A 23,316-nucleotide genomic window follows, 5' to 3' on the forward strand; every position below is an offset into this window, starting at 1 on the left:
GGCTTTTCCCGATTCAGTCACAAAGGCCGCATTTCTTCTCTCACATTTATCTGGGGTGGCGGCTACATGGGCAAATCCAATGTTGGAAAACAATCATCCCGCCTTGTATGATTTTGATCTTCTCACAGCGGAAATGGCCAAAGTCTTCGATACACGCCATAAGGCTCAATCAAGGGATCTGGAACTCCTAGACCTAACACAGGGTAAACTATCACTGATAGAATACATCGCTCGGTATAACCAACTTGCCGCTGAGACTTCTTGGCCTGAGGAGAAAAAGGCAATTGTGTTCTACCATGGCTTGTGCAACACCATGAAGGATGCGCTTTCAGTGGTTCGTGCTCTTCCCTCGGTGTTTTCGGATCTAGTGGATCTTGCTTTACAGATCGACGCAAGGAGATCCGAGAGAAGGACAGAAACAACGTTCACTAGCCAGTCCGGTCCAGCCTCCTCTACCACTTCCGAACCCATGCAGATAGGTGGTATCCGAAGCCCGATAACATCAACCGAACGAGAACGCCGGAGAACGGATAATGCCTGTTTCTATTGTGGGTTGAACGGACACTATGTAAGGGAATGCCCCCGACGTCCTAAGAACAAAACCCCGGGTTTTCAGAGGGCTCGCCCATGATTCAGGGGGCACCGGCGAGCCTATCCACAAATCCCTCTGAACCCGCCTTTGGCCCCGTCAGACCGGTAGTAGTCCATGCCCTTATGAAACCCACTAGGGAGGTCACACATGTGGTTCATATTGTAATTGATTCTGGGGCTACCGGATGTTATATCGATATAGACTTGGCCCATCGTCTCAACCTACCCCTGGTCAGAAAAGAACATCCAGAACCCGTACATGCGGTTGATGGCACATCTTTGTCTTCCGGTCCCATCCAGTTCCAGACCGCTCCCTTGGAAGTATTGATCCAGAGTACCCATAGGGAAGTCATGTCATTTGACCTTATCACTACACCCCAATTCGGCATTATAGTGGGTATACCTTGGTTACGGCAACACAACCCGTTGATTAATTGGGGAACGGGACAAGTCATGTTCGAATCTGAAGTGTGTCAGCAATTCTGTCTTGTGGAAAATGAGTCGCTCTCCTCTCCTGCCACAATCCTTGGTGCCCTGGCAACTACTCACATTGATGACATTACACCAGACACTAGGCATTCGCATACCGTGGGGGCCATCCTGGCGAACATTCCCGCCGAATATCATGATTTCCACATGGTTTTTGATAAAGCCACTGCGGAAGGTCTACCCCCACACAGACCATACGATTGTCCGATTGATCTGGTTCCAGATGCTCCTATACCCAGGGGTAAGATCTACTCGTTGTCACACCCAGAGGAACAGGCCCTCAAAGTATACATCCGTCAGGCTTTACAATTAGGGCACATCCGTCCATCATGTTCCCCGGCTGCCAGCCCGATATTCTTCGTGCCAAAAAAGGAAGGCGACTTGCGGCCATGTGTAGACTATAGGAGGTTGAATGCCATTACTATTAAAAACAGGTACCCTCTACCGCTCATCTCCACCCTACTGGACAGGCTGACAAGGGCTACGGTTTTTACCAAACTGGACCTAAGAGGGGCATACAACCTGATCCGTATGAGGCCTGGGGACGAGTGGAAGACGGCCTTCTGCTCCAAGCAGGGACTTTATGAGTATACCGTAATGCCCTTTGGGCTTTGTAACGCTCCCGCTACTTTCCAACGATTTATCAACGACGTATTCTCTGACATTCTGGATACGTTCGTGGTGGTATATCTGGACGATATCTTGGTTTTTTCATCCTCGTTGGAGGAACACGTCTGTCATGTCAGAGAGGTCCTTTCTCGCCTCAAGGCGAACGCTCTTTTCGCCAAGCCTGAGAAATGTACTTTCCATTCAAAAGAAGTGGAGTTCCTAGGTTTTTTCATCTCCCCCGGGGGTTTGTCCATGAATCAGTCTAAGGTTCGTGCTGTTATGGAATGGCCGACACCGGTTAACATCAAACAACTCCAGTCTTTTCTTGGTTTCGCTAATTTTTACCGACGGTTCATCGCAGGCTTTTCTTCCATTGTTTCTCCTCTGACCGCTTTGACCAGTCCTCAGGTTCCTTACATATGGAACCCTACACATCAAAAGGCATTCGAGGCTCTTAAGTCCAGGTTTGCTTCTGCCCCTGTCCTGCAACACCCCGACTCCGACCTACCCTACGTTCTGGAGGCAGATGCCTCATCATTTGCTCTAGGCGCTGTATTGTCCCAGCCGTGTCCAACCACGGGTAGTTTGCATCCAGTGGCCTATCATTCTCGAAAATTCTCGGCAGCCGAAACTCATTACACGGTAACCGAGAAAGAGCTGCTGGCCATCAAGGACGCCCTCCAGACCTGGCGACACCATCTTTTGGGGGCCAAGCATCAAACAGTGGTCTATACTGACCACAAGAATCTACAAGATCTGGCTTCCTTGAAATGCAGCAACAGCCGGCAAGTACGTTGGCACTTGTTCTTTGCTGCCTTCGACTTTGTTGTGAAACACCGACCAGGCTCCATCCACGGCAAGGCTGACGCTTTGTCCCGATCTCCCGGTGGGGATTCATTAGTTTCATTTCCAGACACGTTATTAGGGAAAAGCCACGTTGTTTGTATGTGTACACCCTCGCCAACCATGCTCACTGCCATCAGACAATGGGTTGCTCAACATCCTCATGCACTCACTGAATGGGACATTATACTCCGGGACGGGCTGCCGTTTGTCCAGGACAAGCTGTTTCTTCCTACCTGCGAGGTACGCAATCAGGCGCTTGCCTGGTCGCATGATGCTGCCATAAACGGCCATCCCGGGCAACAACGCACCCTTGAATTATTACATCGCTGGTGCTGGTGGCCATCCATGAGAAGAGACGTAGAAAACTACGTAAACACATGTTCTATATGTGCACAATGCAAAACACGCAGAGGACGACCATTAGGGTTACTTCTGCCGTTACCCATACCTCCCAGGCCATGGCACACCATCTCTATGGATCTCATCACTGATTTACCCCGTAGGCAAGGTTACAATACCATATGGGTTATTGTCGATTCATATACAAAAATGGCCCGTTTCATTCCCTGCACGGGCATACCATCGGCCCCAGCACTGGCTCGCCTGTTTTTTAAGACGGTTTTTTGTCTGTTTGGTTTACCACAAGTCATTGTATCGGACCGGGGATCCCAGTTTACGTCCTGCTTTTGGCGTGCTCTTACCAAACTCTTGGGTATTGATGCTCGCTTCTCTTCGGCGTACCATCCCGAAAGTGACGGGCAAACCGAGAGGGTTAACCAAGCCCTAGAGCAATACCTGCGTTGTCTGTCCCTTCAGTTCCAGGACTCCTGGCCCAAACTGCTCTACCTTGCTGAGTTTGCATACAACAACTCTCGTCATTCAGCCACTGGGTTTTCCCCCTTTTATTCTATGTATGGGCAACATCCACGCGTCCTTCCTCTCCCTGATTTCTCATCTGCCACTCCTGCCGCCAACGCCTGCGTACGTGATCTAGCTGGTGTTCATGCACAAACCCTGGTCCATCTCCGTGAAGCGCAGTCCGTGATGAAGGTTAAGGCGGACCGTAGGCGGGCTGAGGCACCGGTGTATCAGGTGGGCGATCGGGTGTGGTTATCGACCAGGCACCTGCGAATCCCTGGTTGTCGCAAATTGTTGCCTCGCTTTGTGGGTCCCTATCGGATCATTAAAATCCTGAATCCCGTGGCCCTGCGATTGTCTGTTCCAAATGCTTGGCGGATCCATCCGGTCTTCCATGTATCCCTCCTCAAGCCTTACCTTGCTTCCACTCGTGTCCTTGTTCCTCCCGCCCCTGTCTCTGTGTCCTCCCAGGACGTGTTTGAGGTCAGTGCCATCCTTGGATCACGTTTCCATAGGGGTCGCCTCAAGTACCTAGTGGACTGGCTGGGTTATGGCCCCGAGGACCGCTCTTGGGTTCATTCCCGTGATGTCCAGGCACCGCTTTTGGTGTCGCAGTTTCATAGGGATAACCCGGCAAGCCCACGTGGTCGTGGGCCTTTGAGGGGGGATTCTGTCACACCGCCCCCCGCACAAAAGACACGCCCCTCTATGTCCTCCTCTCAAGCAGCACTCAAATCCACACAACCCAACAGAGGTACCTTACTGCCTCAACAGGTTCCACACTGTAGGGCACGACATGGCACGCTTGACAAAACTGGAGTTTATCGCCCTTCACGTTTGTGGCAAGTTAATTGGAGGCTCCTTCATCACAAACAATCACACTGTTCACGGAGGACTGTCCGACACAACACGGCGCGGATCACGTGACTAGTTGCCTAGCAATACTGCAACGCTTTGGTAACTTGCGTCACGTGACCGTTGTCACGTGTTTCCCTACGTCGGATAAAAGGAGTCCAGTTACTGACAGCCTTGCTTCACAGCTGTTCTTTTGGGATCACGTGTCGCTCGCGCTTCGTTCAGGACTTTTTTCACTTCGGACCACGGCTTTTGTACTACGGATTATTCTTCGTCTAAACCCTGTCAACTTTGGAACTTTGGATATATTTGGCTGCCGAACTGTTTTCCCATAACGGACTGCCTCGTGTCTTGCCCTAACTTGCCTTGGAACTTTGATCATCTGTTGCCGACCTCCACGCTGCTCTACGGACTGCCTTGTGTCTAGCCCTTATTTGTTTTGGACCTCGGTCCTGCCTTAGGTGGTTGCCTGCCAGGACTTTATCAAGCTTCACCCGGACCTGTTGTCCTTAGAACCTCCCTGGGTCCACGCTCCAACCCTCACAGGTATTTCAGTGGTTCGGGTGTTTATACTCAGATACTGCATTCTGTAACATTACATAACCATATACCTTCCCTTACAGCGCTCCAGGGGTTCTTCCGGTTGTTCCTGCGTCCTGACTCCACGGACTACCATCTTTGGCCCTAACATTCATTCTGACAGGTATTACTGTGGATGTCGGTTTGATATTTGGGGACAGAGGGATAGCCCATACTCTGCACGACCATCAACTGTGTAACACCAATGGACTCAAATAAAATGGGGAATTACACTGCCACCACCACTTATAATCCAGCGGAAATTCCGCTGGACCAAGTGGCGGTAATGGTAATTCATTTGGGTGGTATTCTGGAGGTTTACCGTTGGGATGACACCCAACTCGTAATGATGCCCAGGAGTTGAGAACAAGAACCTCTCAGTTGTTTGGCTAGGGTTTAATAAGATATGCGTGATATAACTAGAGACAATCATGAAAGGGTGGATAATGTACTGAACTGCAATTCATCTTAGTCCTTCAAGAGAGGGAGAAGTGAATCCTACAAACCCCCCCCCCCCCCACACCCTCAGCTTCAGGGCCAAATTCCTGATGTCTGAAACCTGTTTGAAAGACACAAGCCACAGAAGGGATCTATGCGATTCCATGGAAGACATTTCCTCTCAAACCTATGCGAAAGACACAAGCCACAGAAGGGATCTATGCGATTCCATCAAAGACATTTCCTCTCAAACCTATGCGACGGAGACCGCTCGCAGGCCTTCCCTATAGCCCCCTACATTTCCTATTTCCCTATCCCCCTCTCCTGATAGATTTGCAGTGAAACTCCATGGAAAACTTGGTTGGAATCGAATTCGATGTAATCTACCTATACCCACAGAAGAGTGACCAATTTGGTTGACATTGGCCTGCATAGGGAAGTCATTGTTGGAGGTCTATTCTTGAAAGAGAGAAAACCAAATTGATATCCTACAGGACATCGTTCCTGTGTTGAGGAGGGTGGAGGTGTTTAAATACTATCTCGGGAGGATAGCTCAGGGGCAACGTGCTCGCCTTGGAAGCAAGACGACACAGAGCAACACAGGTTTGATCCCCGGGTCCGCGCTTAGAAACTTCTGGGTATTAAGTGCGTTATAAATTATTTATCATATAATATCAAGTAACTCCACACTTACAGCTTCTGACCTATGGGGATCCCTTGATCCCTTTTATGCTGGGCCTGGCCTGTAAACGTTCACTATCTCAAATGAGGGTGATAAGATCACACCCCAAGAAGATATGCAGCCTCCACTTCAGAGGCTGTAAAGGGATTCAAGGCTCTAGACAGAGACCAACAAACACAAACCTTCCAAGTATAAATATATAGTTTCCTGATGACTGGGGCCCAGCACACCTTTAAGAAGTCTGAAGTCACAGATTAAATGCTCTGATAATTTAGGAAAGGCCCAACATCTTCCAGGATGTTAGAGTCAGGGAGCTGTCCAGGACCCGAGAGGATGGAACTGCCCTTTCAGGCTGGTTAATATGTGTGGAGGGCAAGGAAGGAGGCGTGGTATGTTGATGCTGGATTTTAGACCAATGCGGTACCAAGCCTGAGACAACCCAACTGCCGTCACCAAAACAACGGAGACCAATTGAGGGTGGACCTGGAGATTGTGGAAAAGAGAAGGTAAGCATGGTGCAAGATTGGCACCTAAAGCTTAAAAAGTCATCTCTGCGCACAGGGTGCACATCTGGTCTCCAGCTGAAAAATTAGGGCTCTTTGCATTCAGCCTAGAGGCGAAAATATCAATTTCTATTGGGCACCACTGGTACTGAAGCACCAAGAAGACAAGGGTGAAAGAGGCACCAATCATTGGATTCTTTTAAATGCCTTGAACATCAATCTGCCACAGAATTGTGAGTACCTGACATAAACACTACATTCACCATGAAGGGCCATGGGAGACAGTGCACACAAAACTCCTTTCAAGATCTGCAGGAGTTCTTGAGCAATTGCCTCCCAAATTGTTGATGTACCTGACTGCCACACCGTTTTCCAACCATAGCATTGTGGAGCACCGTAACCACCCTTTTATGAAGCATTCCATTGCAAGTGAACTGGCAACCAGTCCTAAAGAATAGGTATAGGCAATTCTTAGAGCAACCAATTGTCTTACGCGCTGAGGTATAGGAGTGATAGAAAATTATTAGAATTGGCCGCTGCTTATTGTGGTGTTCAAGAGGAAATGCCCTAACCTCTTGAGGAAATAGTGTAAGGTTAGTATGAACACCAATCATACTGTGCTGAGCCCAATGTTCTTTTTTAGAACTTAATATTCAAGTGTCATTGCAGTTTTCCAGCGCTCCCAAAAACATGGAGTGCATGACTAGGCCAACACGTATTTCAACCATATGGTCTTTTTCAAGTCTAATTGGTATCCTGTTAAAGTGTCAGGTATGTTCCAGCTGTCCTAAATTAGATCCGGATGAGACTGGATGAAAATGCGGGTCAAATACCGATGAGTCAGTGCCAATTTCCTGGAAGCTGGCATGCTCAGTATGTCGTCCAAGTAGATCAGCTTTGGAATTTGCTGGCCCTTTTCTTCTGCTGAAACTAGCCTAAGCCTGCTGTACCTAGAGACCAAAGCTACACCTAACCAAAGATTGCCAATGAAGCTAATACATATCTAGGGTAGCTTGTGGTCGGTTTATAGTCATTCCATCGAATTCTTACCATCGACAGACCATTTCATCGGAAAAAATGCATCGCAATAAATAGCATCGAATGCATTTTTTTAACTTTTGTTTTTAATGGGGGGTCCCCCCAAGCCCCTTTTTTTACCCTTTAAAATCCATTAAAATTAAACTAAAGATTGCAGAAACCTGTCTTAGACTATCAGACACCAATGACTAGTTTCTTCATACTATGGGGTATAACACAGGCCACCGAGGCCCATTATCAGGGTAACTTTACAATGTGCTCTAATTTCATTGAGTGGACTGACTTCCAATATTAGTGATTAAGTGCTGTTAGCTCCCCTACCGTTCATTTTTATGATTTGCAAAACTGGGTGTAAATTACAGTGTAAAAGCTGAGGAAATCAACTTTACACCTTGTTTTTGCATTCGTTTTGCAAGAAGTGCAAAATGCTGTTTGCCATATACACATTGCATTGCATCATTTACAATGGATTCCTTTGAAATGTGCCTGCTTTTAGCAGGTGGTAAAAACTGGCAGCATTCACAATTACAATTAAACGCTGCCCGACATGCGACCATGTCAGACAGTGTTTACTTGTAATTGTAAATTTACCTTCAAAAAACATGCATTCAATGCTTTTTTCCAATGCAATTCATTGGATGGAAAGGCATTCGATGGTATTTCATTCGATGCAATGACCAGATACCCTTGTGGTCTTATGCAGGAGGGATGTGACCTAACAGTTCGGGCTAGACTGCCCCTTTGGGGGGTGGCAACACGTTTATTTGCATATGGTCTTTGCACTTCTGTTATTCAATGGCAGGCTGAAAGACAATGGTCTTGGGGGTTGGCCAAAGTAATTGACAGTGCTTAAGATTCATCCATAACCTTCCAGCCATCAACCTCCAGTTTTGCAACCAGCTTCAGTAGCTTCCTGAAACAGCTGGTGCTGATGACAGGTCAAATGGGAGACAAGTGGAACAAAATACTTTTCCCCCCAGGAAAACCTGAGGAACTGACTTTTGGGATGAACTATAGGGATGGAAATGTAAACACCTTTCAGGTCCAGTTAGACCATTGACACCACTTGGGATAAAATAATACTCGATAGGCAGGGATTCATTTCTCTATACGTTCCTTTACTTCAACATACAGGCACTGTACTGCTCACATCACCCTCCTCCGGCTGAAACCAAAGTCTGGGAATTCTTCTCTGTCCCGCTACGAGTCTCTGTTCCTGCGGCTTCGGTCTGTCCTCAGTATGCCCACAGGTACTCTGCTGCGTGTCTTTCCTCAGCACATTCCTGCAACAATGAGGAGAAGCAAACAATCACCTCCTTGAACGACCATCGCCTTTTAAACACCCCTTCCTGCCCCATTGATTGCATACCCTGTACCTGATTTCTGTTCCCCCAGGTGTCCCGGAGTGGTATACAGCTGACACTTTCCCCTGTGGCCAATCACCTCTCTTTCTGCAACAAGTACCCTGAGTTTGTCCTTAAGCCCCACCCCCTTCATGCTTCCCAGTCCATGACCTGCCGTTAAGCTATGCCCTATCCCAGTGTGGGCCGCTTTTCAACTGGCGATGTTCCGTCCTGTCAGGGCCGCCGGCCATGTACTTGGCCGCTTGCTTTCCCAGTCTGCCGGGATCACCACCGTCGGCTGCCCTGTCATGTCTGCTAGCCGTATACTTGGTAGTGGTGGTTCGTCCTCCTTCATTGCCGGAGTCACTGGCTGCTGGCGTTCCCCCACTAGAAACACAGACTTGTTGCTGCCTGCCACTGCCTCCGGCCGGTCACTGCTCCCTTCCAAGGACGATCCACTGGTCAGTCCATCACAACCATCCAGTCCCCTGATGAAACACACCATGCAAAAGGGGGACTATTTCCATTTTTAAATGCCCGTACAACTGAAATCTGTTGAGTTCCCTTCAATATATAACTGGCCAAAAACCTCTGTCTTTCTTTTGCACTGTGAAAAGATTGCTTGAAAAACCTGAAGGAGAACATTGTGTGGGTTCTAGGACACCTTTAACGAGGAGATTTCTTACCTGCTGAGAAACGACTTGCAATCCTATATGTGTACATTGAATCCTCCATGTTCATGTGACCTGAAAAAGGAGGGAGGCAAACTCTATGTGAAAACTCTGAACGGTCTGCAGTACCCAAGGGTCTCTTTTTCATCCTTAACCAGGTAATGCCGAATGCATCCCCAATAAAGAAGGGCGAGGTAAACCTATCATTCAATCACCCTAAATTAGATTCTCTTCTGGGCAACCTACTCCTGTAGGATAGACCCCACTGGGAAAAGGCAGCTAGTTGTTAGTTTTCTGCAGCCAAGTAGCCTCTTCTCCTGGAGGGTCTGCAGAGCCTAGGGTTCTGTAGGATTGGTTAGGTAAGGGGCTCTTATCTGATTCGGGCCCTAGTAGTAATGAAAGATCTTCTTAGGACATTTTCTTCATTGGATAAGGCACGGAGCACTACCGGTCTTTAATCTAGCAGGGACTTATCCAGTGCCAGTGGAGGTAGGAGCCACTGGTATTTAGCCAACTCTTTAATGTAGTGTTCACTAAGCAGCAAACCTTCTGTATTCTGATGCAGAGCCTCTGGGATCGCACTTAGGTTTTGACTGATCTTCAGTAAGAATCCCCTGTGCTGCTCCAAATAAGGATAAACATATGCCTTACCCAATGAACATATTACCCTTTGGGTACAGCTACTCACGTGATCAGCATAAATGGAGGAGCCTTCTAATTTGGCAGTCTGAAGCATATCCAGTATTTGTACTAAGTATCCAGAGTTATTTAGAAGCCTGTCTTGGGTAAGCCGTTCTCTAACCACACCTTTTCTAAGTAACCATACCTTGTGTAAGGTCTTTGCGAATCTGGACAAGAACATACTGATTTTGGGGTATACTGTAGATGTAGATGGACATTTGTTTGGCAAAAGTGGTCTAGGGCATTCAGAGTGTATCTTGCCCCTAGCTGTAGAATCCGTTCTAGAAGTAATGCGATTATGCGTGTACCAGCCACATGTGGTAAGGGATGGATTGGTGTTCGACCATAAAGTTCCCTGCTAGATTCTACTTGGACCCATGGTATCCAGATCAGACAAGGATTGCACAGGCTCAATCCATAGAACCTATCCAAATGAATCACCATCGTTGTGACAAATCAACTTCCAGGGCACCGCCGGTCCAGGGGTGAATATCGGTTTCTAAACCATCAATCAGCCCCAAACCTCTAGTACACCAGAAGGGATACAACAGATTGGGAACACAAACAAATTATAAACTTCTGTTCCCAATTTGGGTAATGCGAATGAAACGGCAGGCTTATCTCCACAAGGTTGTGGATCGTTGGTTAGTTGCAACACAGCGAAAATACAATTATTACCCAATGATAAAAGGAACTGTCCAGACAATGTTGTATTAAAAATATCTACTTTATTAAACACAACAGACAATCTAACAACACTACAAAATGCAAACAATCCTGTAAAGGAATGAGAGGACAGATATTTTCAAAGAAGGAAAAGGGATGCATTCTGGATACTGGCCGGAGTGTCATTGGTATGGTTAATAACCACAGCCGTTTGTTAAAGTTTCTTTGCTTTAGCACAAAGGGAGCAATGGGTCTTAAAATGTCTCTAGGGGTCTTCTGGGAAGGACCAGGGGGACAGAACCACAATGTACCTTATGCTCTGAATGTTCTTGGTGCTCGACAAGGTCGAGTCGGCTTCAGGGTGCTTTGTGACAGAGTTCAAGACGGGAGTCAGCTGCGGTTATCAGGCAGCAAGACAGTTATGATATGATATGATATAGGTTATTTATAAAGTGCTTAATACCCAGAGGTTTCTAAGCGTGAACCCGGGATCGAACCAGTGGTGCTCCGTGTCGTCTTGCTTCCACGTTGGTGAGCATGTTGCCCCTGAGCTATCCTCCCGTGTTCGGCGAGTGAAGCTGGATGAACGGCTGCAGGCTGGCCTACACAGTGGCTATGGGACAGGAATTGTTGTGTCAGTGCTGATTGGTGGTTCAGAAGCACTGGTGGGGACGGCTCGGTTGTCTTTAAGCGACGGCGGCTTGACAACGGTCAGCGTTGCCGTTGGTTGCAAACCGATGAACTCATCTGGCTTGAAAATGTTCTTTAAAGCTGACGTTGGTAGATGCTTGTCGAGGCACTTCTCACAGCTTCTTCAATGGGCTTGTGTCATCCATTAAGGCGGATGGCCCACAGATGTGGAGTGTGTTGTGGGCAGCTGCCTTGTCCTTGGTTGTAGGATCAGAGACCTTCTGGCACTTCCGACTCAGGAAGCTTGCTGCAGGGCCTGGCAGGGCATGCTCTGTGCTGGCTGGGTACTGGTTCTGGAGCAACTGGAGGGTCCTCTGAGTTCTGTTTCTCCTTCTGTTCCCGTGGAGAAGATAAGGGGAGGGCTCTACCTTCCCTCTTTGAATATCCTGGCCTTCCTTCACTGGCAGAAGATGTAAGGCAGGCTGTACCTTCAGCCAGGGTCCAAGATTGAGTTATTCTTTCTTACTTCAAGTGAAGTCTTCAGATGAACTGCTAAAAGGGGACTACGCCCTCTTTTAAAGCCAAGTGGGCCACAGTGATTGGTGTAGGCTAAGCCTACCATAGCGAACAAATCCTGGGGTCCCTACCAACAATTTTCTATGTGTGTGAGGGCATAACCAGAGTGTTTTCCAACAGGAGAATGCTAAGGGGTGAAACTGGAACCATGGGGTGTCCCAGAACCAAGATGGCAGAAACCTTCTCTCAGCAGAAAGATCTCTGCCCACACTCCCTTGTGATACAAAGTCCCACCCATCTTCCTGACTGTTGTTGATCAAAGAGTCTCTCTGGTTAATGGTATTCTCTATGTGGTCCTTGTTAAAGTGGCATGTCTTCTTTGAAGATGCAGTGAGACCAGACTCTCTGGCTCCTAGTGGTTGGCTTTATGTACATAGTAGTCCCAGACATGATAGCTCACTGTCATTGATGCTGAGGGCAGGATCTTGCTTCAGATTGACACAGTTACATATGAAAGGTTGTTGGGTTACCTGTCTCCTTTTTTAACCTCTGCAGCCAGGCCCCATGTGGGCCAGTTTGAAGTACACTCTAATTGGTATGTTAATCTCTGCCACCAGTTGCGGGCCTAAAAAAAGAACAGGGTGGATCCATTGAGCCTTTGTTAGTTAATCAGGATGCCATGGCAGAGGGAACTTGGTCCTCCCCCTTCCTGGAGATGACATAGTGTACTCCTGGCTGTCACAATCCAACTAAATATGACAAGGTGGACTGTGCCTGTAGGCTGTGTCCACCCAGAGTACACGGGTGTATGCGCTTGTTGCTGTGTGAGCATAGGAAAATGTGTGTGGATTAGCCCCACACATTTTCCTGAGATTGGTCGACAATTGTTCCATTTAATTAAAATTTTCAAAAAGCCCAGGTGAGCGCACGCCCACCATGCAGATGGTCAAAATGCTCACAATCATCATTCACATCATCACGCTCAACATCATCTTTAGGAAAAAAAAAAACAATCAAGTCTACATGAGCGGATAGATCTGGAACATTCCTTGCTCTCTAAACCAGTATTGTTATTGCATCCTCGCCAGTGGGTTTTGCGGAGGAAATAACTCCTATCGGATGCCACAGTCCCATGGAGTGTGGACATAGAGGTGAATACGCAGAACGTGGCCCTGCTGCTCTTTACGTAACACGTTTCCTCTTCTTGACTCATTTGGATTAGAACCCCACAAAGCATGTGGTATGTGAGCTATTGAGCAAGTAAGTAATCGTTGCCAAGGCGTGAGCTTGAGTCTCAGAGACTGCATGGGAGACTGAGTTTTTACCTTGTGAAAAAAAGACATGAAGGCTGCATGCATTCTATTCCGCAAGGATCCTGAAATGGAAGTATCAGGGTGGCCGCTAGCTCCGCAGCACTTTGGGTCGGAGGCTCAACTTTATCTGAAATATCAAAAAAGTCCTCCACAGAGGAAAACTCCTCCCCTTTTTGCTTGAGAACGAGTCGGGTAGTATAGCTCAGTGGCAAGGCGCGTTCACATCCCGGGTCTGCGCTTAGAAACCTCTTCTGTCTTAAGCGCGTTATAAATAACACATTATATATGTCCTTTAAAACATGTTGGGGGGTAGCTAGGACACTGTTTTCACTATTGTCATTCTTGCTTGCTCTGGGGCAGCTACGCGGAGTGCCCAAAGCCCAAAAGCAACATTTCTAATATTGTTGCGACTCCTGGTCATGGCTCTCCTCCACTGCCTGGTGCTCAGCAGATCAGTCTTATGCACAAGGCGATGGAGTCTATATACACCCACTGGACTCCTCTTTCAGTGGCTTACTTCATATAATACATCTATAGAGAAATCAGTTTTCATGTTTCCACAAATAATGCAATCAGAACATCATAAACATTGTAACACAGGTATACAAAGTGCAGTACATTACAGGTGGGGGCATTTTTAGTTAACAGGTAGAGTAATCATCTCCATCTCTAACCGCTATTATTCGATTGGGGCGAGCTCAATCTATATGCTTGAATTACTAGGCTATTGAAGTAGTGTCGCTGTAGCACTACTAATACCCTTGTCGTCGATACATACCTGTGTTACAATCTTTATGTTGTTGTTCTGATTGTATTATTGGTGGAAACATGAACACGGACTTCTCTATGGATGTTTTATGTGAAATAAATTGAATATAAGTCACTGAAAGAGGAGTCCAGTGGGTGTATATAGATTTGCAGTTGCCCTGTTCCATCGTATTTATATATGGTGCTCAGAACAAGCATCGGGGATTCACCCAAAGTACCAGCGGTGCCGGAGAGTGGAACAGAAACGCACTCAGGCAGCAGCTGTGCGAGAGTGCCACCAGTTCCTGTTGGAAGATGTCAACCAATGAGCACACTAAAACGTTATCACTACGTATACCCTTATAAGCACTTCAAAGAAACCCATGTAAATACTAACTTTTATGCAACAGGAAGAAAAGATGATGGGCTTCAGAGTGTGCCATGTTTATGGATGCAGGATGGTCGGTCCCTCTCTGGACTCAGATAGCAATTCTGGGATTTTTGACCAACATGGTGTTTTTTTTTTTCAAGATGTTTCAAGATCTTTATTTAAACTTCTTGCTGGTATCAGAAATAAAAGAAATCATGATGCATAGTAAAACCCCTCCCTGTCCTGCCATTCACTTTACTCATTGGTCCCCCAGTGTCATAGCACTGTTAGTTTGGAGATGGGATTTGCATTGGCAGCAAGAGCTAGGCGGGGAGCGTGGGCATCATTAGAAAGTGATAAAGGGAATAAGGTAAAGAGTTTTGGGTGAGAGTAGCTTGTTGTTCAAAACATGTGCATTCAGTTTGTTGGTGGAGGTCGCCCTCTTGTCTGTTATTGAACTGTAATCTAAAAGTATGCTCTTGATTTATCAAAGTGTAAAGAGAAAAATGCTTCACCAACATCTTTAAGAACAGGAGCCTTGGATCCAATACAATGACCAGGAAGATTGATAGAGCGCTGGTTGGACTAAATAAAACCACCCTTTATAGGAATGATGGCTGGAAAGTGATCTGGGCTTAATAAAATAATTTGACGAATGCATGCGCACACTCTTGGATGTATGGCAAAAAAATCTACGCTCGAATGATCAGGGAGGAGACGTTGATTTAAACAAGATACAGTAAACCAGTAGCAAAGTTGACGACCTGTAGAATAGGTCAAAATAAAGGAACATTTATATAGAGGGATTCCGTGAGTGGGAAGAGTAGCAGGATTAAAAGGCTCTCTAGACTTCATTGCTGCATGTCTGTGACATTGAGAGCCGCAGCGAGAGGATAAAGATGGACAAGTGCACTGGACAACCTCAACATAGCCATGGTAGCCCTTACACAATGTATTTCCCTCCTAACCTGTCGGCATGGTGTGAAGATTGGGAGCATTTTGCAGGCTTTCCTGATTTAAAAAAAACATGGGGAGGGGGATATGGGGGAGACATGTGGCCAGGGGCCGATGCCGACGTGTGTGGCATGTTGAGCAAATGAACTGTATTAAGATTTGTAGAAGGTGTGCACATCGATTGGAGACAACTGGTGGTTGTAATTAGATTTTAGAACCCACCATTTAGTTGTATGTGTAACGATGACGATACAACATTATTGATGGGATCCCTACAGGGGTAGGGAGTTCGTTATTCCTTGTCAACCACTTCCACAGGAGAGTCGCAGTGGATGATGAGTAGGGCACATGTATGTTGTGATAAAAGGGGATAGCCGCACACTCATGAAATGTCCTGAGGGTTGGGTCAGTTCCTGTTGTGGTTGCTGTAGCTTGTCAGTGGTGGAATTGTCAGGGCCTTGAGTAAGGTGCAGGGGTTGTGGCTACCTAACAGAATAAGGATGTGCTTTGCAGTGCAAGAGCAGTGGTAAGGACTCTTCATATTGTGTGCGAAGGGTATGTAGTGAGGGGGTGCGCATGGACAGTTCTTGCATTTTCTCTGAGCAGATACTTGCTCATAGCAGAGAACAGTTACAGGTCCTGGGAGCATGTTTGGACTACTTAGAAAACTCTGGGGTAAAGTCAATGGGAAGGAAACTGATGAACGTGGTCGAGGATTCAGAGGAGGGAACGTTGAGGAGACCTGCAGATAGAGCAGCAGATAAGGAGTGCATAAGGGCCTTGCTGAACACGATACGTCCTCTATGCACCCTAACTCAACAAGTTTGAGATCTATGCACTTTAGTCAAGTGATGTAGAGGAATCGTTTCATTGACAATGCTGAACATTTCTTAAAAGTCTGCCAGTGATATCATCCCTCAAGAATCATCGCCACGGTCTATGAATGTGTGGTTTGGGTCCTAAAGTGGAATGGTGGGTCCTTCTCCTTCATCAAGGGATATTGATCTTGCAGGCCCTGTCTCCTCTCTCGTCGACACATCTGATGTTGATGTTGGAGCAAAGTCAGGTTTTCTACCTCACTACTCAAGGGATACGTATCCTTGTAGTCAATGTGATGCTTAATCGTCTGACAACTGTGAAACAAAATCACTTCTTTAGGACTAACTTGTGTCTTGTTTTTGCTTTGGCGAAAGGTTTTAATGTGAACCACCTGGATATTGCTCCCCGATATGCCAGCATCCTGATGGGCATCTCTAACGGTGTGGGTACGCTGTCAGGCATGGTGTGCCCCTTGATCGTAGGAGCCATGACAAAGCACAAGGTGAGTTGAACACTGGCCGTTTTTGTTAGAGGGAATGCTAATGGGACAAGCCCCACCAAAGCCAATAATCACAAAGACAACGGGCCTCATTACGAGGTTGGCGGTAACCCGCCAGAGCGACCGGAGGGTTGCCGCCAACCCGTAACACTGAATCCGGCACCTGGCTTCCCGGTGCCACCGGGACATTACAAGTCCCGGCGGCGTGGGAAGTCAGGCGCCGGATTTTGTAACTCCCCATTCCCATGAAGTCGGATAGGACTCTATGGGAGTGGGGAGACGGAAGCACCAGCACCATTGCTAATGGTTCTGGTGCTTCAGTGAAAATTCTGCCTACCAGGGCCACTGCGCCCGGCAGGTCAGACCCGCCGGATGCGACAGCCCCAGGAGTCAAACTCGTAGTGTGGCGGTCCGGAAACAGGTTTCGGGACTGCCACACTCGTAATGAGGCCCAATGAGGGAAATCATAAGAAAGGCTGTAAGGGCAATACCTATTGGGGGTTTCAAATAGCACACATGCAGTAGCATAACGAGGGACTATATCATGGAACTTTTAGTGTGGAGCAAAGTGAATGTGCACTGGTGCAAAGTGAATTTGCACTGCCTACAAACACCTTGACTCACAGAGCAGTGCAAAGTGTATGTTTGCAGAGCAAAGTCATTTTGCACTGCAAAATTACTCTTTACACTGCGCTAAATCGGCGTTACAAAGAGTACTTTTGTAGTGCAAAGTGGCTTTGCTCTGCAAAAATACACTTTGCACCGCTCTGTGAATCAGAGAATCTGTTGGCAGTGCAGTCACTTTTCACCACACTAAAAGTTACATGAATGAGGACCCTGGTTTCCTTGAATGGGCATCTCCATCTTTTTATTGGCACACTCAAAACCTTGTAACTCTCTTTTCAGTCCCGCCAACATGTGTCAACAGCCAATCAGAGCCTTTTCGTGGCTTAAAGGAAAACCCTTCTGTTCCATTCAGTATTGCCTTTGTATCTGCACTCTGCTTTGAACGGTTTCAACGCCTGTTTCTGGCTTGTTGATATCTACCACTTTGTGACCCTGAGGTCATTCTCAGGAGCTCAGTGAGTCATTTTTATTGCGTACGAGCGTCGAACCCCATATTAAGGGGATCTTACTATTTATTCAAAACAGACTGCAGGTACAAACTCGTAATACAGAGCAGAACAGAAGCATGTTACTCGATGCCTTGATAAAGCACTGAGTGGGTCCGAAACACATTTTGGCTGGATGGAAAAATGACAAGCTCTTCAAAACGACAATAAAAAGATATGCATAATGGCAATGTGAAGTATTTTGGGGAGATTTCTTTTTGCACCAGAAAGGTGTTGTATAGAAGGAGATCAAGTGTGTTGTTGTTTATGAGCCCGTCCTCTGCATGCTCTGTTCCAGGGAGAGGGTTGCACTCTCGGGAGTCTCCTCGAAATGTTTCCATGTGTAGCAATAGTTGCACATTTATAGCACACCAACTGAGCATACTTCTGGGTTACAGGGGGGGTGGTGGGGGGGGTGGTGTGTGTGTGTGTGTGTGTGTGTGTGTGTGGGTGTGTGGGTGTGTGTGTGGGTGGGTGGGTGGGTGTGTGTGTGTGTGTGGGTGGGTGTGTGTGTGTGTGTGTTTTGTGACAATTAGAGTTAAGAGTTAAGCTCAAATCACGTCACGTGTCTCTGGAGAAAAGCAAATTCTTCAAGCTGTGCTTGTGACTTCATTGAATTCCTTTGCTGGCATATTGGTGTCATACTGCTTCAATTCCAAAATGGCAGAGCAAGCTTTCACTTATGGTTCAGTCATACAAATAATTGGGGCATGGGCAAAAGATAAGAAGTCGTATGATGTCAGGGTATTTGTATGCCAGAAAACGAGGTTCAAAGAGAACAGTGGGGAACGCTGCAGTAAAAGGGATGTCTACTGTGCCTCAGAAAGGGGGGCAACTGGTATTGCAGGAAGGTGGGTATTGGCTTTTCAGTGCTGCTTCCTGTGAGAAGACAACAGCACATTGATGCGGATACACGTACTGTACAGTCGCTAACAGTGTGCTCTCTGCTTGCACATTTCTGAACCCAAAGCATTCGGGAGGCACAATAGCAGATTTGACCGTCATAAAGTCTTTTCTGACCCGTTTCCATGTGACATCAACCAGCTCAATGCCAGGGTTTAGGTTCCACCGACGCCATTTTAGCCTTCCAACTGTCCAAACAGCCCGTTTTGTGCTTGTGATTTTCGGCATCTAACCAAAAAGCCCTGCTGCAGCATGTCCTAGCTCTGCTATAAGGCAAATCACAGAGCTAAGCTGGTGTATCCTGGTGTGTCACCATCCTCCTGCTACCTGAATATCTACTAACTCAAGTTGGCGACACTGATCTCTAATCATATCATTCTCCACTGACCCAACACTGTGCCGGAACTCATGCCAGCTCGCAGCCCAAGGACTCAGTCTGGTGTCTAGCCTCTTACTAGCTCACCAGTCAAGGGTCCAACCTGGCGGGCGGACTTCCGTCATCTCACAGTGCAAGAATGCTGGATCCAGAAGATTACTGCACATCGGGAAATTGTGAATCCAAAAAGATCGAATCGCAAATTCCTGTTGTGCAGTGATCACGTAGGTCACTATCTGCCATCCCCCTTCCCCTGCCCATACCCCCCCACTTACCTTTTTCGGTGGCACACAGAAAAGTGTGCCGCAGACTCTCCTGCACCCCTGCAGCGCCGTTTCCCTCCCACTAACGTGGGTCGGAGCTGGCCCTGCATAATGCTTTTTTCTTTTTCTTTCTTTTTCTTTTCTTTTCTTTTCTTTATTGTCACCCGCTTCCAATGTCATGGAAGTGGGGGACACCCCCGCAACCCCAGAATCCCATAATGCCGAGCAAGGGGAGCAGGACACCCCCGCAACCTCCTGCTCCCCCTGTTCCGCATTATGCGGTTCGATTGTTTTGGTCAATGCCGAATGCGCAGTAAACACACATTCAGCTTTTTTTCCCCACGTTTTGGGGTAAACCCAAGACTGCTACCTAATCTCTGACCTCCCACTATTTAACCTTCCTCTGACTCGGTCTGGTGCCTGACTTCTGACTGTCGCAAATCTTGCTTGCACCTGACATTAGGGTGATGCCTCCTCAGTCTGATCAGTGCTTTGGAGTCACTGACTAACAGGAAGTCTTCTGATTTCTTGGAAGGCCAATCAGCGTATTGCCCTTGATATTCTGTACAGTTTTGCCACATGAGCAAGACTTAGTATTTTTGTTCCAGCCTTAATGTGGACTTCTGCTATTGTAATGATAATAGCAAGCCCTGATGAAGGTCTTTGGGCCAAATCAACAGAGTGATTTATTTTCCAGCAGGTGCACATCACCAGAGGCGTTGCTACGGCGGGGGGTGGGGGGGGGGAGAGGGTGAGGGGGCTATAGCCCCGGGTCTTTTGGTTGTAGCCAAGGATAGAAGCTCAAGTGCTACAACCAAATATGCTAGCTAGCCCCTAGTCCTGCCCGCCCCAACATTAGCTTAGCCCCTGACCTTTCCAGCAACACCCCTGCACATAACACGGTTGTGGGTGGGATTAAGTCCATTTCTTCTCATCCCAAGGTATTGTGTGATCCTAACCACTCTCATTTCTCTGAGAAACCCATGCGAGGTCAGTTGAGGTTCCACTGAGTTAAAGCCTCTTCTGTACTATTTAAATTGGCTTTGCGGTCACTTTATCTCCTAAAATGCATTACTGAGCTGTTTATTTCCCCCATTTTGCCAACTTCTGCAATGATTTTAAATCTTGACAGATATTTCAGCCATGGAAACCCATGTAATTGTGATCACCAGGCTGCTTAAAACAGTTTCTGGAGTTCACAGAACACCCATGGCAAATATGCCACTAAAAGAGAGTCGCTGCAGCATGGGGGCCACCGGGATGGTGGGAATGTTGATACCACCGCGTCATACCACACAACCGGTTTTTTCCACACATTTGAAGGACAGTGCTAGCACTTCTCTTTTACTTGAGTGAACAGAACAACAGAAGGGTGTTTCACAAAGGTGAAGTGATCGCATCCATCTCTGTTGGGCCACGCACAACATCAGCTTCTCAGTACAATTGTGATAGATATGCATTTTGACTTTTTTTCATTTTACTATTTCGAGATGCGGCTCCAGTGCCCGCCTGCGGGTTGGGAACCTACAATACACAATGGTGTATTCAAGGGTGCTGGGCAGCTCATCCTTGGCACTTGCACCACACAGCCTCTGTGAATGTGGTGGCCTGTTCATTCCTCTGAACAGAACCATCCCCAACTCTGCACCCCTGGATGGCTTTTGGGAGTTGCCCGATTCTTTGTGGCTTGGGTCCATAGTTTGCAGCAGGGGTGTTGCTAGGTCTGGAAAAGACCAGGAGCTAAGCTGATGTCGAAACTGTCGGGACTGGGGGCTAGCTAGCCTTTTGGCTGTAGCTCGTGAGATTCTATCCGGGGCTACAACCAAAAGATCAGGGGCTATAGCCCCCTTAGCCCCCCCCTAGCAACGCCTATGGTTTGCAGTGCCATTTATTTCATTCTGTGGGGAGAACACTCACAGTGCAGCTTGTCTGAGACACCCCAACCAGAGCACACTCTTTTGCTGGGTGGTCGTCTAGTCCAACCGCTCCATTATCACATTTTGGATGAGATCTACATTTTTATGGATAGGTGCTGTAAATGTGTGACTTCTCGGCTTGAATTTAATGGGGAAATAAGGGCTATGTGAAGAGTAGCCGACAGAATCTAGCAACAATGACATTTAGAGAATGTTTTCTGGTCTCGCTTAATGTGGGGCCAAATTGTATCACTTATTTTATCTTTGTATGAATTCTTAGTATGTATTGCTGCTCTTATATAGTGAGATTTGTATGTGTTTTATATTGTGAACAGTTCTTTTTATTTTGCTATATATTTTGTGATGCTTGTTCTTTTTTTGTGTAAGGTTGCTTTGGTAACCAAAATCACAATAAAAAAAAATAAAAAGAATGTGTTTGCAGCAACGTTGATGCGTGCCCTCAGCTCTCTGTGCTTGCATCAGGAGGTTCTGTGTTTGCATGTTCCCACCATTGTTGTTTTTAATACTTGCTAAAGGTGTACGCTCTTCGCTACCACCATTGACCCATGTCACCATCAGTAGTAGGGTGTGCTCACTATCAGTGATTGCTTGGCCAATGGCAACTGTATGCTCGTTTCTTCGGTTTGTGTTAGTGCTTTCAGTAGTGCATGCTTTTCCCCAGGCTAATGATTGGTCGAGCTCACCCCGGCACCCACCTTACTTCGCCTGCGGCAACCCCACCCCCCTACGTTCCGCTTTGCCACACCGGCACCACCACCGTTCTTTGTCTACCAGCAACCTGGAAACTTAAAAATCTTTATTTGTTCGCTCTTTGTTTTGAATAACTTATTTTTTGCAACTCTTTATTTGTGCAGTCTGTTTTCAAACTATGTATATTTTTCAACTTTTTAGTTCATCTCAATATTCTGACCGGTGTTCATCGCCCCTGTATGGTACTACCTTCTCTGATGCATGTTAACACAATGCGGAGTGTATGTTCCACACTGAATATAGCCCTTGTCAGGGCAATCGTTGCTCTGAGTGGCTGTCATCAGCTGCACCTGCCTGTAGCTTGCCTGTTGGTTCTTGGTTTCATCCTTATTTTCACACACACACCCACATTCATAAGAGAAACAGGTGGGGAAGAGGGACTTCAGAATGCTGCCTGCTTTGGGTGATGCAAGCTGCATGTTTTGGCGAATTCTGTAAATTCTTATTAGGGCAAGAGACTTCTGAGGTCATGAAAGCTTAATCAATGATCTATGACGTATTTCCTGTGTTGGTCTAATGTAAGGTGCTATCACCACAGCAGAGCGGCCATGTGACTCTCTCTTCTTTCTCCCTTTCTTGCCCTCCTCCGCACCCTTTCACAGACACGAGAGGAGTGGCAGTATGTCTTCCTCATCGCGGCGCTCGTCCACTATGGTGGCGTGATCTTCTACGGCCTCTTTGCTTCAGGGGAGAAGCAGCCATGGGCCGAGCCAGAGGAGTCGAGCGAGGAAAAGTGTGGCTTCATCCATGAGGATGAGCTGGCCGATGAAACCGAGGATCTGCCGCAAGGGCGCGGTGGCTACGGCAGCTACGGGGCTACGAAGAGCACCAGCTTCCACAATGGCGGCTGGCCAACTGAGTGGGACAAGAAGGAGGAATTCATCCAGGACCAGGGCAAGGACCCCTATCTGTATGGAACGGCTGCCGAAAGGGACTTGTCTTGAGATGGGGACTGGGGAGGCCGCACATGAGGGAAGTCAATTACATGAAATAAAATAATAAAAATGTTTGAGATGCTTGTCGTGTAGGGACCTATGCGGTGGCGTCCATGCTCCTGTCCATGCTCATGGCTGCAGCCACTACCCTGTTATCCTATCAAGGTTTTCCTGTGCATGGACCAAAGGGATGAGGACCTCGGCTGCAGCTATACTGCCAGCCCTTGCCAGGCCGCCGCCAGAGGCCGACAGGATCGGAATCCAGGGAGGGGGTTACACTGCTTTCCAGGAAAATTGAACTGGAGGCTCAAAAACATCTGTGCCTGTAAGTGGTGATGTGTTG

General features: G+C 47.3%; 1 protein-coding gene across 1 annotated transcript in view; it reads left to right on the plus strand.

Annotated features, from left to right (window-relative positions):
* The window catches only part of SLC17A7 (solute carrier family 17 member 7), a 422,432-nt gene extending 399,385 nt beyond the window's left edge, over nucleotides 1–23,047 (plus strand). The window contains exons 11-12 of the mRNA XM_069606405.1: nucleotides 16,573–16,700; nucleotides 22,641–23,047. Coding sequence (XP_069462506.1) covers nucleotides 16,573–16,700; nucleotides 22,641–22,982 — 470 coding nt within the window. The 3' untranslated portion in view covers nucleotides 22,983–23,047. The remainder of the gene's footprint in view (nucleotides 1–16,572; nucleotides 16,701–22,640) is intronic.
* The last annotated feature ends 269 nt before the right edge of the window (nucleotides 23,048–23,316 follow it).

The sequence above is a fragment of the Ambystoma mexicanum genome, chromosome 1p (assembly GCF_040938575.1).
Source record: "Ambystoma mexicanum isolate Mex_15411 chromosome 1p, UKY_AmexF1_1, whole genome shotgun sequence".
In the NCBI taxonomy this organism is placed as follows: Eukaryota; Metazoa; Chordata; class Amphibia; order Caudata; family Ambystomatidae; genus Ambystoma; species Ambystoma mexicanum.